Genomic DNA, 15,403 nt, shown 5'->3' with positions numbered 1-15,403 from the left:
TGTTTGAACCCCTTTTTTTAACTAACGCCAAGGGTTCTGGCGGATAATATATAATAAGATGGCAGAGCCAAATAATCAACCCCCCCCCCCCCAAAAAAAAAAAAATTTATCATTAGTTTTTTGCGTAACAATTTTTTCTAAATAAACATTTTATCGTCTGCTTTAACTAATATCGTATTAATTCCCAAATGGATTTCTATATTTTTTTAAAAAAGTAATCATAGGAAGTATTTTTATAAATATATTTTAATAATTTATACAATTAATTTTTTTAGCTAACTCATTATTTTATTAGGAAAAATATTATGCAAGCCTTAAGAAACATCTCTTAACCAATTCTCCAGGCTTGGACAATATATTTCTGGCTAAAATATTGAGTTAGCCAATTTTTTAGTAAATAAGCTTAAATCTAGCCGTTTAACGATACTAATATCCAAGATTTTTCTAACGGGAGAGGGGGGTATGGGTTTGGATCGCTTTTTTTTTGCACCATGAATTTTATTAGATATTTTTTATGGTCCCACTTTTGAAGACTTTAAACTGGATTATACTTTTAAATATCGTTTGATTTTTTTTATATAAATTTCCTTTCAGTTTAAATATGATTTGTAATTCATTTTTTTATATGGGGGTGTGGAAAATCTTTTTTAAATTATATTTAAATTGATATTTATATAAATTAACAATTAGCTGAGGAAAAAGAACCCCCCACACACCCCCCTTGGTTTACGCTTAAACCTAACTCTTAAAAATAAAATTTAGCGCATTTTTTTTATAGTTTTCTCGAGGAGCAAATTTTATAAAAAAAAATTTATTTTGTTTACAAAAAAATGAAATAAAAACATGTCCTAAACATAATTCTAGAAAATTCGAAATTTTGATTTGAAATTTAAAACAACAAATCTTTGAAAATGTAATTTTTTATTTTTCGATTTTTTACACCAGGTTTTAAAACACAGCCTTTAAAAAAAAATCATTTTCTTTATGGGAATGGGACAGATCAGGTGGAAAAAAATGTTTTTTCTTAAAACTGGGTTCAAAAAAATTTAGTAGAAGGGCTTGCTGTTCCTAGAATTAGTCTTTCCCAAGATGCTGAGGATCCTGAACTTAAGGTCGGGTTCAAATAACAATTACGGTTTATCATTTCGTTCTGTAAAAAAAAATTAATTTTCTTTGAACCCTCAACCGTAGAGCCACATTTTTTATACTGGGTTAACCTTTATTAATGATCGAGTCGTTTAACAAAGCCAATGACATATTCTATTACCTAAACTGACGAAAAACAGCTGGGGGTGCCATTTTGGTTACTCATAATATTATCAAAAATTTTTAAACGAGAAGAGGCCAATTTATTCTCATGTCTGACGCAAACTTTAATTAAAGAATTGCCGATCATCGAGATAATAAGCAAATTATTAGTAGTTTTTTAACATGAGAATAATTGCTATATGGGTTACCAAAATGGCGGCTCCAGCTGATTTGCATTCAACGCCGCTTTCAAATGCATTTTTACTCATGCATCGTCAATTTAGATATTATTATGTCATTGAACAAAACTGAATATTGCCTAAAAAAATTAATATGGCTCTGAGGCATATACATTTAAGATACTTTTTAAGATTATTAAGTAGAATTATATATATGACTATATTAAGGAGGCGAATGAATACATGACCTACTATAAACCAACCCATTTGGGGGATAAAAATAGAATAAAAATAAATAAAAAAATTGAGGAAGAAATAAAGTGCACGAAAGATAAATAAACGAGAAAATATCATTTTAACAAAAAAAAACCGAATACAAACAGAGGTTAAATTCAAACATGAAAACAAATTAAAGATAAGAAAAAAAATAATATTATATGAAAAAAAGAGATTAGAAAATTTGTAAAAGATAATAAAATAGAGGAAAAAATAAATGAAAGAAATATATATAAAATAAAGAAATAAAAATTTAAAAAGAAAAAAAATTTTATTAAATTTAATTTTTTTATATTATTGATTATTTCATTATTCTTTTTTTTTATTAAAAAAAAATTTTTTATTTCCCTCCCCCCCCCCCCCCACCTCTTTTTCTTCATTTTTTTTTCTTGAAATTTTTTTATAAAAAAAGAATATCAAAAAAAATATAAAAAAAACATTTTTTTTTTATCTTCTGCTTTTTTTAATAAAAAAAAAGTTAAAAAAAAATTTATATAAAAAATTTATTTTATTTTTTTTTCCACTTTTTTCTATTTTTTTAAAAAAAATAAAATAATTTATTTCTTTCCCTCTGAAAAAATAATAATAATATGAAATAAAAAATGCAGAAATCGATATACCCGGGTCTACCTTTCAATTTTCCTTGGTTTTTATTCGACTATTCTCCGCAAGGATTGGCTGTTCTGAAGGAGCACTACGACAAGTCGCTATCTACTCAAGAACATTCTGTCGCTAAAACCGATTTTAACCGCATTAAAGATAATGTTCGCGGCAGCAAGCGCAAATGCAAGTCCGACAAATGTTCAATAACTCCTACTCCCATTTCGATCTACGACACCGGTTATAACCCCTTGGATTCCACCCAAAGACAAAGAACCTCGACCCCGCGTACACCGGAATACCCCGAAACATTTGTGGAGGACATTTTAAGGAATATTCCTAATCTAGAGGAGGATCCTTCTTTCCGCCAACATTTTTTAGCCAATTACGAAAAGATTTTAGGCGTAGTACCGAATATTATTAATAATAGCCTCAAAGAAAAAACGCCGAAAGCCCAAAACGCTCTCCAGCATACTTTAAACGAAGCATCTATCAAAGAATTATGGCAAAATTTTTTTGCCTCCGTACCTTTTATCCCATTTGCCTCCACGAAGGGAGCATCGCCTACCCTCGTTAAATCGTCCCTAGGTGAGCATACCACTTTCGACAATAACGAGGAAAAGGAGGGATCAGAAAAATCTCCGTCGATTAAATCCACCGATAATATCCGATCTGAAGTAGAAATAAAACAAATAGAAGACACGAGATCTGACAAGTCCGATCTCTACCTACCCGATATCGATATTCCAATAAAAATAGCCATCCCGAACCAACAAGAATCATCTGCTCATATCGAAGACTCGGAAAACGAAATGGCCGAAACAGACGATTCCCATCTTTACAGCCGCAGCATTCATTCACATCCACCCACTCCTTCTGCCGACTATAATAACCCCACGAACAACGATTCAGGTTTCCAGGGGTCCGAATCTAGTTTAAATAGGAGGACTAATTCCTTGAACAACGAAGGTAAATACAAATTATATTTGGTTTAAAACCGTTTATGATTAATTTAAAGTGTTTTGAAGGGGAGCAAAATAATTCTTTATTCATGGCTATCATCACAGTTGGCCGAGCCATCTTTTAATGTTTTAAATAGTTACCTTAAACGCCAGATAAGAATGCCGATAAATCAGCTGATTTATTTTTTTTAAATTTATAAAATTTGCATAATTTAAAAACATTTAACCCATTCATTCTTGGTTATTAAAAAAAATTTTTTTTTAAAAAAAATCATCCTTGTATATTTAAAAAAAAGCAAATGGCAATAATAACCCTAACGATCATCCTGCAGATGAGGATTTGTGCAAATCCTTAGTCAATTCCTCTCCTACATTGACCCTCTTCGAAAGACAGCAACAGATTCAAGCCCTTTCGTTGTTGGAATTCCTAAATTCCGTCACTACTACCCAACATCATTCTTCCTTTCATCCTCCCCATTCCAATATTTTGGAATCCGGGATCATCCATCCATCGGCCGAATCAAACGATTTGTTCCGCGATCACCAGCAGCCTATAATTAAACGGGAACCGAACGAAAATCCCTCACCCCAACATAAGCACGCCGGAAACGAAGCAGACGTAACCAACAATAATAATAGTATCGCTCTTTCCGCCAAAGGAAGAGGAACTTGCGTGTGTTGTGAAATATGCGGCAAACGCTTCAAATCGAAACTCACTCTTTCTATTCACGAAAAAACTCACAAGTATTATTTTTTAAAAAAATATTGCCAATCCAATATGTCTTCCACGACTTAAATTTAATTTGCCTAATAATTTATTTTATTGATTGACATTAACCGTGACAATAATAATGTGACGATGTAATGATTTCCCCAATTTTCGTTGAAAATTTTTTGGAAATATCACGTGTTTTTTTGTTCAAAATTGGTAAGACATATCTACGATTTTCCTGGTCATAAATGATATGATCCTTTATTTTATTAGGTTTCTGGTGGGATTACTCATTTGACGCAAGAGGGGTATATTAAGGGTTTATGGGGAGATCCCAATTTTTGTTCGATTTATAAACAGCACATTTTCAATCGGGGGTTATTATGATAGGAGTCTCCATCGGATTGGTTAAAAAATTTGAATATTGTGTCGAATAGTGGGCGGTAGGGCTTTCCCTCTTCTTTCCTTCCGGTTTAATGTTCAAATCCTGATGCTTATTATCATTTTTTCTCGTTAAGAATTTTCATATTTTGATGCTTATGGCGCTCATAAAAAGGAATCAGATCGCTTATATTTAAGACAAATAAACGGCCAATAGAGGGACACGCAAATCGCGTAGTTTATTGTTACCCCCCCCCCCTTATGCTTCGATCCCTCGCCTTTTTTTTTAAACCAATTTTTATAATGACTAGTAACTAGTGTTGTTAAACGGCTCGTTTTGAGCCGATTTTTAAAAACGGTTAACCCAGAAAAATATTAAGTAAGCCTGAAGATTTTGCGCATAGAAGGAACAAAGAACTAGACATATAATATTTAAATCTCGAGGCAGGCAATATTTTTCTTGCTAAAATATTGAGTTAGCCGTTTTAAAAAATCGGCTCAAAACGCGCCGTTTAACAACACTATAAGTAACTTCCGATTTTTAGCATTGTTTTATTTAACCTGATGCCTAGTGCTTCTTTCAAATCATTGACAAAATTAACGCAAATAATATGGCTAAAAAGTGAAGAAGATGGGTGCCAATGTTTTAATGGCTGTCGGAGGATTTGTTTTCCCTTCAAATGTTTAATAAAATTTAAAGGCATAATAATCGATTTTATGGGTGATATCTAAATTTCTTTTGATATAATATTATAACGACATCCTTAATTTTTTTTTTATCAATATTCATTTCCTATATTATTTTTTTTGTAAATGATATTTGCTTGCCGCGCAAATAACAATATGAGAGAAAAAAATTGGTAATCCTATACCTGTCAGATAAACATATGAAAATCGTGTTAATATATCAGTTGAAATTCATCCCAACCCCCCCCCCCCCCCTTCCGATTTAATTCTTTGAATTATTTACAATGACGAATATCCGGGCCGGCCGAAACTAAAATAATAAACCGGGTCGGTTTTAAAAATGGGGATTTTTTTAGTACTCAATATTTTAGCCAGAAAAAATATTACCTAAGCTTCTATATTTCGATAATATATGTCTAGGCCTTTGTGTCTTCTACGAGCAAAATCTTCAGACCTGCGTAATATTTTTTCTGGATGAAATATTGATTTAGCCATTTTTAAAAATCTGCTCAAAACGAGCCGTTTAGCAACACTAGGATTTTTGAATCGGATTTGAGACATGATAAATTTCCAGCCGGGCCTAAAAATTTGACAGTAGTTATCTTGATTATTTGCTATAAGTTATGCCGAATTGGTAAAGTTCCTTTTTTATTTACAGTTACAGGTTACGTCATTAAAATGTTACTGGGTTTAGTTACTTGTTTGTTATATTCTATTTAAAAAAAACAATCGATCTAATTTAAGTAACTCAAAAAAGTAACTAGTTCCCAATAACTTATAAAATGCTTGAATTTAACTAGTTTAGAGTTACATTTTCCCAATGACATATAATAATAATACCTAGACATAGCATTCATTAAAAGTATACATCAATGAAAACAGCTGGGGACGCCATTTTGATTGCCCAAATCATTATTTTAATAAACGAGAGACCAATTTATTCCTATGTCTGTCGCAAACTTTATTGAAGGAATCGCCTGATCGTCGAGATAATTAAGGAAGCAAGTTATCAATTTAATAGTTTTTAACATGAAAATAATTACATATATGGATCACCAAAATGGCGGGTCTAGCTGATTTACATTCAACGACGCTTTCAAATGCTTTGTTATGAAGGTAGCGTTATTCTAGCGTATATTATATCGTCGGTCTAGAATCGGAGTTTGCGCAAATGTTTAAAATGAGAAAATCAACGTCAACGTTTAAAATATTATCCCACTTCTAACTCAAAAAATTTTGAAAATGTCGAGTTGGAACACTCCAATTCTAGACCGACGATATATCATTGCTAAAATCATTACACAATTTATGGGTAACAGCTAACATCCAATTTAAATGTATTACAGTTAAAATTAATAGCAACCATTCTATAATCCATTCTTTATTTCCTTTATTCTTTCGAGAAAAAATAATCTTTATTTGTTGGAATGGCCTGTTAATTTTTTTTTTTTTCTTCAAAAAAAAATTCGCAAAACAATTCATGCAAGAAAATTTTTTAATAAAATTGCCTTCAAAAATCGCGAAATTTATTTTTTTTTTAAAAAATGCGAATCTTTCAAGTCAAGGGTTATTTATTATTATTATTTTAATATAAAATTTTGTTTTTTTAATATTATTTTTCGCAATAAATTTTTGTTTTTTTTAAACGAAAATCTTCGATTTTTAGAGGGCGTCCCAGGTTAGCCTTATAACCACCCCCTATCATATTTTTAGGCCCTTTAGTTTGGGTAAAACAAACGAGAAAATATATAATTTCAATTTTTTAAAAAAAAAATATATAAAGTTTTTTCTCGCAAGTGTTAAATAAAAGAAGGAGCAATTTTTATTAGAAGTCTGCAAAGCCCCACCCCTCCCCGTTAAGAAAATTTTCACATCCGGTCCGATCCTGCCCCAGATTTTTGGCCAGACACTGCCGGTTTAATTTTTTTTAAAAAAGTTTTGACTAATGGAAATCCATTAAAAAGTGAGCCTGACCCATCTTATTACGAAAATTTTTTTTATTACTCTATGCCCCAAAGTCTAATTTTTTTTTTGTAAAAAATTATAATTTATTTTATTTTTTGGAAATCATTAATGTAATTGAGATACAAACCTTCTCAAGTTTGTTGGAGAGTTGTATCTAGTGGTGTTAAAAAGCCCAATTGGGGTTTTTAAAAAACCGCCCGATTAGTAGTGCACACAAATTGAGCGTTTACGTTTAGCCGTAATTTTTTAAATTAAAATAAAACGTAACGCGTCCCCTTGTTTAATTTGAGTTTGTCTTTTTTTTAAAAAAAATTAATATCCGTCGATTCCAAATTTTAAATAAGTTCTTTAAAAAAAAAGATTTGCCTTTGAAAATTATATTATCGTCTGCTTTCTTATTTCTTTAATAGTTTTTTAAATATTCATTTTTTAGGATTACAAGTAAGTTATTTATTATTACATTATTTTATATAATATTACAAAACGAATTAAAAAGCAAACCATTTGCGTGGTTTTTTTAAAATGGTTGCTAACGCCAAACGGTAATTTTACCGATATGCACGAAGCCATTTGAAAAGCATTATTTGCGCTTGCAACGCAGCTTTTGAAACGCTCAATTTGTGCGCACTATAAGATTAAAACCAAATTAACATTACGTAATTCCTAATTTTGCTAACAGCTGGCAGAATTCAAATCTCGGTGCTTACTATTTTTCTTTGACTAAAATCTTAATTGACAACACTAGTTTTATCTTTAAGTAAATGATTTTCTCACGAATGGTAAAGTAACAAATAAAATGATCCAATCGCGTGTAGTCACGCTAAATTTTATACTTTAAACGCGAACTTAAAAAAACCCCAACAAAGGAAAAAATCGTTGCAGATTAAAAATCCTGAAAATCACTATTTCCTAACCTCATATGGGGCCCGCTTAGGATCAACATAACATACCAAAAAAAGGCGCGGGCGGGAATAACTTTATATAGGGCAGTAAATGTCGCTAATATTCTATCTATTTATTACTTTCTACCGCAAACACGAAATTACCTTTTTAAAAAAAGGTCATAAAATTCGCGATAATACATTTCGCGGAAAAGGTTTCACGTTATTGAACGCGGGATATGATTTTTATTTGTCCTAATAACAAAAAAAAAAATTATCGGCCGTTTTTTTTTCGCATTTGGAAAGGGATACATCATTAATTCATTATTTTAAATAAATTATTTTTATATATAATTTTGAATAAAAAAGTAACGATTTATGTGAGTGAGAAAACTCATCCTCGGACCTCTAATCGGTGTTCGATACTTATAATTTTTACCGATACTGAGAAAACTCATCCTCGGACCTCTGATCGGTGTTCGATACTTATAATTTTTACCGATACTAGTTGGATTGATCGATACTTATTTTTACCGATAATAGTTGAATTGATCGATACTTATCATTTTTACCGATACTACTTGGATTGGTCGTACTTTCATTTTTACCGATACTAGTTGGATTGATCGATACTTATCATTTTTACCTATACTAGTTGGAAGGTCGATACCAAATTATATTAAATTAATTTCCCCCACTTGCCCAAAATAGATTTTTTTTATAAATGTGACAATATAATATGGAATTTAATATATTAATGTTTAAAAATAAGATATGCTTGTAATTGGATAACACTTATCCAATCAAGGTCGATATATTAAACGGGCACCTTAAAAATAAAAGAAGAATTTTATATTATACTCCCCAAAAACAAAGTTTCGCAATCTTGCTCAAAATCTTCGAATATTTTTGATCTCTGAATTTCAAGTCACAAAAATGAAGCTTCAAACAGATGTTTTTGATCAAATTTTGAATTTTGGGCGCATTCAAATGTTGTTGATCTTCAAATCAAAATATATATTATTTTTTTTTGTTAAACCTTGGGTTTAGAAAAGGGGATTTATTAATCCCGTTCTATATATTTTTTTAGAGATTCGCGGATTCGGGTACCCGGACCGGGTCATTTAAATCATTTTTCTTGAATCGCGGACCTAGGATAAAAAACCGAACCCTGAAAGCGACTTCTTATTGTCGGATATATATCGAACCCGTACAACCAAAAAACATTGTATAGATAGTTACTAGACCTATTTCAAAATTTCAAACACTAATACGAAACGAATAATCGAATTATTCCTACTCGATTAATTAGTTTGAACAGATTTTTGTTCAAATTTTACCTAAAAAGATTGATTTTTGAAGATTTTATTCTCACTCTGATCATTTATACTCTATGAAAATTAAAAAGAAAAGATTAGGGGAGAGGGGAATAAAAAAATTAACCCACCCCCTTCTTTTAGTCCTGTTTGCTCAATGAAAGCCCTAAAAAAATAATTTCCTGGTAAATTTACTTATCGACCATTGGTATCGGTTGAAATTGAAAACCGCTAGTAATTTGTACGAGGCGGATAAAACCTCCGCCTCTTGTAGGTGGATATCTCGATGATATAATATTACTTATTTTATTAAAAAAAATTAAAAAAAAAAGGAGTAGCGAAAGACCGTTCCCTTGCAAATTTTGCGGCAAAGGATTCATGCAACAAACCCACCTCAAGCAGCACGAGCGGTGTCACACCAAAGAGAAGCCTTACACCTGCAACTATTGCGACAAAATGTTCACCCAGAAAAGCGGGGTCGTTCAGCACGAAAGGATTCATACCGGTTTGTATCTTTTTTTTATCTTTCCAAGTCCTTTCGAATAATAGTGCTCACAAATTGAGCCTTTCAAACGCTTGCGTTGCGAGCGCAAATAAAGCCTTTCAAAATGGCCTCGTGCAAATTGCTAAAATTATCGTTTGGCGTTAGCAACCATTTTAAAAAAATACGCATTGTAATATAAATAACTTACTTATAATCCTGAAAAAGGAATATTTTAGAAAATTAAAGAAATAAGAAGGCAGACGATAATATAATTTTCGAAAGACAAATCCTTTTTTTTAGAAACTTATTTAAAATTTTGAATCGACGGATATTAATAAGAAAAGATAACCTCAATTTAAACAAGGGACGCGTTACGTTTTTTTTAAACTAAAAAATTACGGCAAAACGTAAACGCTCGATTTACGTGCACTTCATCATTTTTTATTTATTTCTATGCTATATTCTTTAAAAAAAAAATGTAGTCCCTAAGCCTTGATTTAATTTTTTTATTTTAAGGACAGGGAATCATGAGTCATGCTTTTGTAGGTATCCCTCTTAGAGGACTGTAATTCCTGACCGGTTAGGACGGGGCCAAAAAAATTATTGGACTGGATTGTTGATGAGTTTTTTGATATTTAATAGAAAGATAATTCATATCTTCTTCTCGGTTTAATGACGATTTCCAGGTTTACCCAGGTTGGCCAGTTTTCCATCTGATTAAATCTTTAGGAAATTTTGTAGCAAGGTTTTTACAATCGGATCCCCTTCCTGGCATCAACCCCCTTTAGGTGGTTTTTACACCCCGTCGAGGAGACGGTGCTCCTATTTTAGACTCAGACCACAGGGAGCCTTTTAGACCTCCATTTAATGTTGTTAAACAGTCTGAATCAATATTTCATGCAGAAAAATATTACGCGAGCCTGAAGATTTTGCTCATAGAAGGAACAAAGGTTTAGACATATTATAGAAATCAAGGCTTAAGCAATATTTTTCTGGAATATTGTGTTAGCCCTTTTGAAAAATCGCCTCAAAACGAGCGGTTTAACAACACTACCTCTATTAGCTGCCAAATAAGACTTCGCCACTCCCCTGCCACAATGAGGCTGAATGTATGATGGGGTAGAAAGATGATCCATATAAAGTTTAGTAATATTCTTTTTTTAATACCTAACCCCAATATTATGATTGGTTATTGATTGATGTTCAACTATAAATTTATTTCGGGTTAGGACTTGTATTTCAACCTTAGTTAAAAAAAACTGGAAACGGGTTTGGCAAATTCTCAATTACAACCGGGTCGGGTCTGAAAATTTTGCCGTTCTCAGATCTCTAATCCCCTTTCTATTACCTCATTTCGCTAAAATGTGTCCAAAATTAAAAAGTTTGAAACCTCGGGTGATTCATTTTGCCCCGGACCGAACTTTCCCGCGTTTTAATGTTAAGAGCGCTTTTAATCAAGAGGTTGAGGACAATTTTCGAAATAATTTTGGAAAAAATACAACTTTTAACATTGATTAACAAATATGTTTTACTTATACACCCAATTTTTTTTTCCAGGTGAAAAACCTTACATCTGTAAGTACTGCCCCAAGGCTTATCGCCAAATGTCAGGTCTAAAGCAACACGTTACTAAACACAAGGACACCGACCCGCTAAGGGACGATACCGCTAAATCAGCCAATCAAACTGGCGAGACAGATGAGGATAGAGCCGGAAGGGAGGAAAGCGGACCATCCTCAAAACAATCGTCTAAAAAGAAGAGCCAGCTACATAACGATAACCCCAAAAATTCGAATCCATCCCTTAATAACTCGAATACAAACAACAACCCTAAAAGAATTAACAATAATAATCCTAACCCTAATGCCAATTATTTGCTCACCGACTTTTTAGCCCCAGGTTTATTTTTCCCTCCACCCCAGGCCCACTCTAATTCCCTGGGGAGTCACAATGCCCACAACGGTTCTCAGTACATGGGAAACGTCGGCGGCGGCAATATAGCTAACCCTAATAACTCCGGCAATGCTCCTCACAATGGCCCCTTCGGCAATAGCGCAAACAATCCCAACTCCAATCCGAATAACCCGAATCATCCTAGTAACCATAACAGTAATAATGGCTTAATGTTCATGAACAACTTGGGTAATTTCGGTAATCTCAACAATCACCTCGTTAACCAAAACATGAATGGCGTGAATCACAACAACTTGCTCCTACAGAATGCCGCTTCCCTCAACAACCTACAAAACCTTAACAATCTAAGTAACCTAAACAATTTAGGCAGCCTTAACAATCCCACTGATTACGAGACTTCCCTATTAGACCACTTCTACCAGCAACAGCAGATGCAGCAACAGTTACAGCAAAATATTTCTTCCGATTCCAATTTTAATAACCATCCGGCCACCAACTTAACCTCCTATTTTGGGGGCCCCAATAATAATTCAGGCGGACCCCCTCCGCCTTATTACCTTTTCCCTCCGGGGGGTCAGAATTTTGCTCATCCCTCATTCAATCACGCTGCTTCCTTCAATAATCAGCTCCTGAATAACCAGTTATCCAATCAACCGACCAATAACAGTAGCGCCACTAACGGGAATTCTCAAAATAGCGGAAGTAATAGTAACAACAATGCCAAAAGTAAAAATACCGCCGCTACCGACCACCATAATAGCTTATCCCACAAACAAAATAGCATGAATTTGCCGCACCCCTTGATGTACCGAGATATGTAAGCCGCGTTGCTTTTATTCTATTTTTAGCATTGTCCTGACTCGTCTTATTTCTTTACACCAATCTGTTTAGTCATCTATTTAGCTTCCTCCAGGATGCAAGTAGAAGCTATTTTATTTAGTTACACACTTGAAACAAAACTGAATAGGGTGTTAGGAATAGACTGGTCTAAACGGAAGCGAGTTTTATAAATAAGTGGAACCGGGAACACTGCCCAAAGACTTCAAGGCATCTTCGGAATACTTAGCTTTCTAATTTTCGTTTTTCGCGTTTATAAGTCTTGTTAGAAAAGTTTTTTTTCTTTTCTATTACATATTTTATCACTTAAAATTATCGGAATGTTTTACGCGAATTTATGTTTACGCTAGTGTTGTTAAACTATCTAACTCTAGTCATCTATAAAACAGCTTAGCCCTTATTTTTATCCAAAAATATTCGATGCAATCTTCAAGTCGAGACGCAACTTAGAAGCTTAATTCAATTTTTTTAGGCTAAAAGCTTGAGACTAGGCCACTTTAGAGATATTCAAAGTTAGGTTATTTAACCAATCGAAATTTAAATTCGTTTACTTATTTTGTTTCATCTAAAATTCGGAAACCCTAAGGAAAGGAAGGATATATAAAACAAAACACACAAAAAAAAACTTGATATAAAAATTATTTTAACGAACCTTTTTTGAAATATTCAAATAAATTAAATTTTTTATAAAAATAAGATTAAAAAACGTTGTTTTTTTTAAAAAAAAAATCAATTCAATTTAACAAAATTAGTGAGTGAGTTGTTATAAAAATTATCATGACAAATTAAAATATTTCCAATAAAATATTAATAAATTTTTATATTTTAAAGAATTATTTGTCATGATTAAAAAATTAGCAATAATTGGTTTTGGTAGATTTTATTGAGTTTTCATCCCTATAAATTATATGCTCAGCTTACTCCAATAATTTCATCAAACATTATTATAAATAAATTTTAAAATTAAAAAAAAAACAAATAGGATGTTGAATCGTCAAGCCCACCCTAATCTACCTCCCAACTTTATGGGATTCGGTCTTCGGAAAGAGGTCATGGAAAGCATGGGCATGTTGAACCCATTCGTTCATTCTGCCAGCACCGGAAATAATGCCAAATCTTTGCCCTCGAATCAAACAACATCCAAATCATCTAGAAAATAAGATTTAAAATCGAAAGATAAAGAAAATCGCATCAATTTAGCATTGCGGATATTATATTACAATGTGCCCTTATTAGAATCTCACTAAAAAAAAATTCCTATTTCCTATAGTGGGATGAAATTTTATATTCCCCTCACAAAACACTCGTCATTACACATCCTTTATTCCATTTCTAATCCTATATTTTAATGGCGCCTCCATCTTACCGCCATCATATATTTTTTTTTCTTCCCATTATTCGTTTATTATATTTGAATTTTATATAATAATTTTTAAAAGAAAATATTAGAAAATATTTTTTTATTGATGTTTCTTAGAAGAATTGATTTGTGATTTGAAATGACTTTTTTCAATTCATTCGGTTGTCATAATAAAAATAAAAAAAATTATATATTTTTTTTGTGGGTGATGAGGAAGCGGGAGAGTGATATTTAGTTTACAAGTTTTGGCGTCAAAAGTATTTCAAAATAAGAGATTGGTCAATCGAACGAGACGGATTGAAATCATGCCAAAATTAATCTGGGCCTCCGACCATTTTCCTTGAAAATCGGCACAACTAAAAATTCACTAACTTTTAAAATTGAGGAAGTTCTGATTGTTTGCGATGATATAAATTAACGTGGGATAAAAAAAAATAAATATAAAATCGGATGCTGACTTGCATAGTGTTTGAAGCAGTAGTATTATCAACAAATAACTTGACATCGTTAGACTGATTACATCTGAATTTATTTTAAAGTTAGACTTATAAAGGACACATTTTTGAATATGATCTCGGGTACTTTTTCTTTTTTACTTTTATTAGATCATTCTCAGTAATCTCTTCTTATCAATACGCGTGAGAAAGAAATTATGAATTATTGATATTTATATACAAAAAAAAGATGTTAACTTTGAACACTCGTTTTAAATTTGCGAATCTTGGAAGGGATTTTGCCTCGGGCGGACGTTTTATCTATAGTTTATCAATGCAAAAGTAGAATTCGTAAATATTGACTTTATTGTGTTTACCAATTTGAGGGATCCAATAAACACTGATAATAAAAACTTACCACGAGGAAAATATATACATATAAATTTACGGGTAATGTGTCTTACTTATACCGAATAAATATTTAAATTTGGTTAAATAAATAAAAATCATTTTAATATTGACCTAACCAGCTTCTACGATATCTCAAATCGATGATAAATATACATCTAAAACATTTCGAGAAGCGAGCACGTTATAACCGTTACAAATTGAATGCGAAATCGAAATTTTGTCATAAACAGCCATTTTTTTTTTTACAAATTTAACTCAGTTTGTTAGCTATTATTTAATATTTAAGACTGCTAGAACCCTATCGAAGCAGGGTAACATTTATTTAGTAGGTTAACTAACAGCTAAGAATGAGCATATCAAATCCAAACCTTTACTACATTTGTTCCATATGGAAATATGGTCAATTGAGAGTGGCTGTAAAAATAGCATCATCTACTCGAATGAAACATAATAATAATATAAACAAAAAGAAGAAAAGGAAATGTAAAGGAGAAAATGGAATAAAATATAAATGAAAAAGAATAATTTAAATAAAATAATACGGAAGTCTTAGTTAATTTTTAAATAATATTAATTTATATGACTTCTTTTAAAAATTTAAATAAAATAAGATATACTAAATTATATTTTCTTTATTTAACCCCATTTTTAAAATCTATATTTATTTACCCTTATAAATTATGTAGCTTTATATCAAAACACGTGACTCGGTTTTTTTTCAAACAAAATACAATTTTGTATTATACAAATAATTTT

At 31.7% G+C, this 15,403-nt stretch overlaps 1 protein-coding gene across 1 annotated transcript; it reads left to right on the top strand.

Moving 5' to 3' along the window:
- The first annotated feature begins 2,305 nt into the window (after positions 1-2,305).
- LOC135922593 (GATA zinc finger domain-containing protein 14-like) lies at positions 2,306-13,896 on the top strand. Its single transcript, XM_065456997.1, has 5 exons — positions 2,306-3,272; positions 3,562-4,009; positions 9,540-9,712; positions 11,249-12,422; positions 13,425-13,896. The coding sequence occupies exons 1-5, from the start codon at positions 2,306-2,308 to the stop codon at positions 13,600-13,602; spliced, it is 2,940 nt and encodes a 979-aa protein (XP_065313069.1). The 3' UTR covers positions 13,603-13,896.
- Positions 13,897-15,403: the final 1,507 nt, after the last annotated feature.

This window comes from Gordionus sp. m RMFG-2023, chromosome 1 (assembly GCF_954871325.1).
Source record: "Gordionus sp. m RMFG-2023 chromosome 1, tfGorSpeb1-WG-v2, whole genome shotgun sequence".
NCBI classification, from domain to species: Eukaryota; Metazoa; Nematomorpha; class Gordioida; order Chordodea; family Parachordodidae; genus Gordionus; species Gordionus sp. m RMFG-2023.
The sequence above is the reverse complement of the archived record's forward strand: the minus strand, read 5'-3'. Positions and strand labels throughout refer to the sequence as shown.

What these genes read in the sequence shown, in the direction of transcription:
- LOC135922593 (XM_065456997.1), top strand. Translation starts at nt 2,306, where the DNA reads ATGCAGAAATCGATATACCCGGGTCTACCTTTCAATTTTCCTTGGTTT. An exon ending in ATTCACGAAAAAACTCACAA is followed by an intron (nt 4,010 to 9,539) that starts GTATTATTTTTT and finishes TAAAAAAAAAAG; the next exon opens with GAGTAGCGAAAGACCGTTCC. An exon ending in CCCTTGATGTACCGAGATAT is followed by an intron (nt 12,423 to 13,424) that starts GTAAGCCGCGTT and finishes AAAAACAAATAG; the next exon opens with GATGTTGAATCGTCAAGCCC.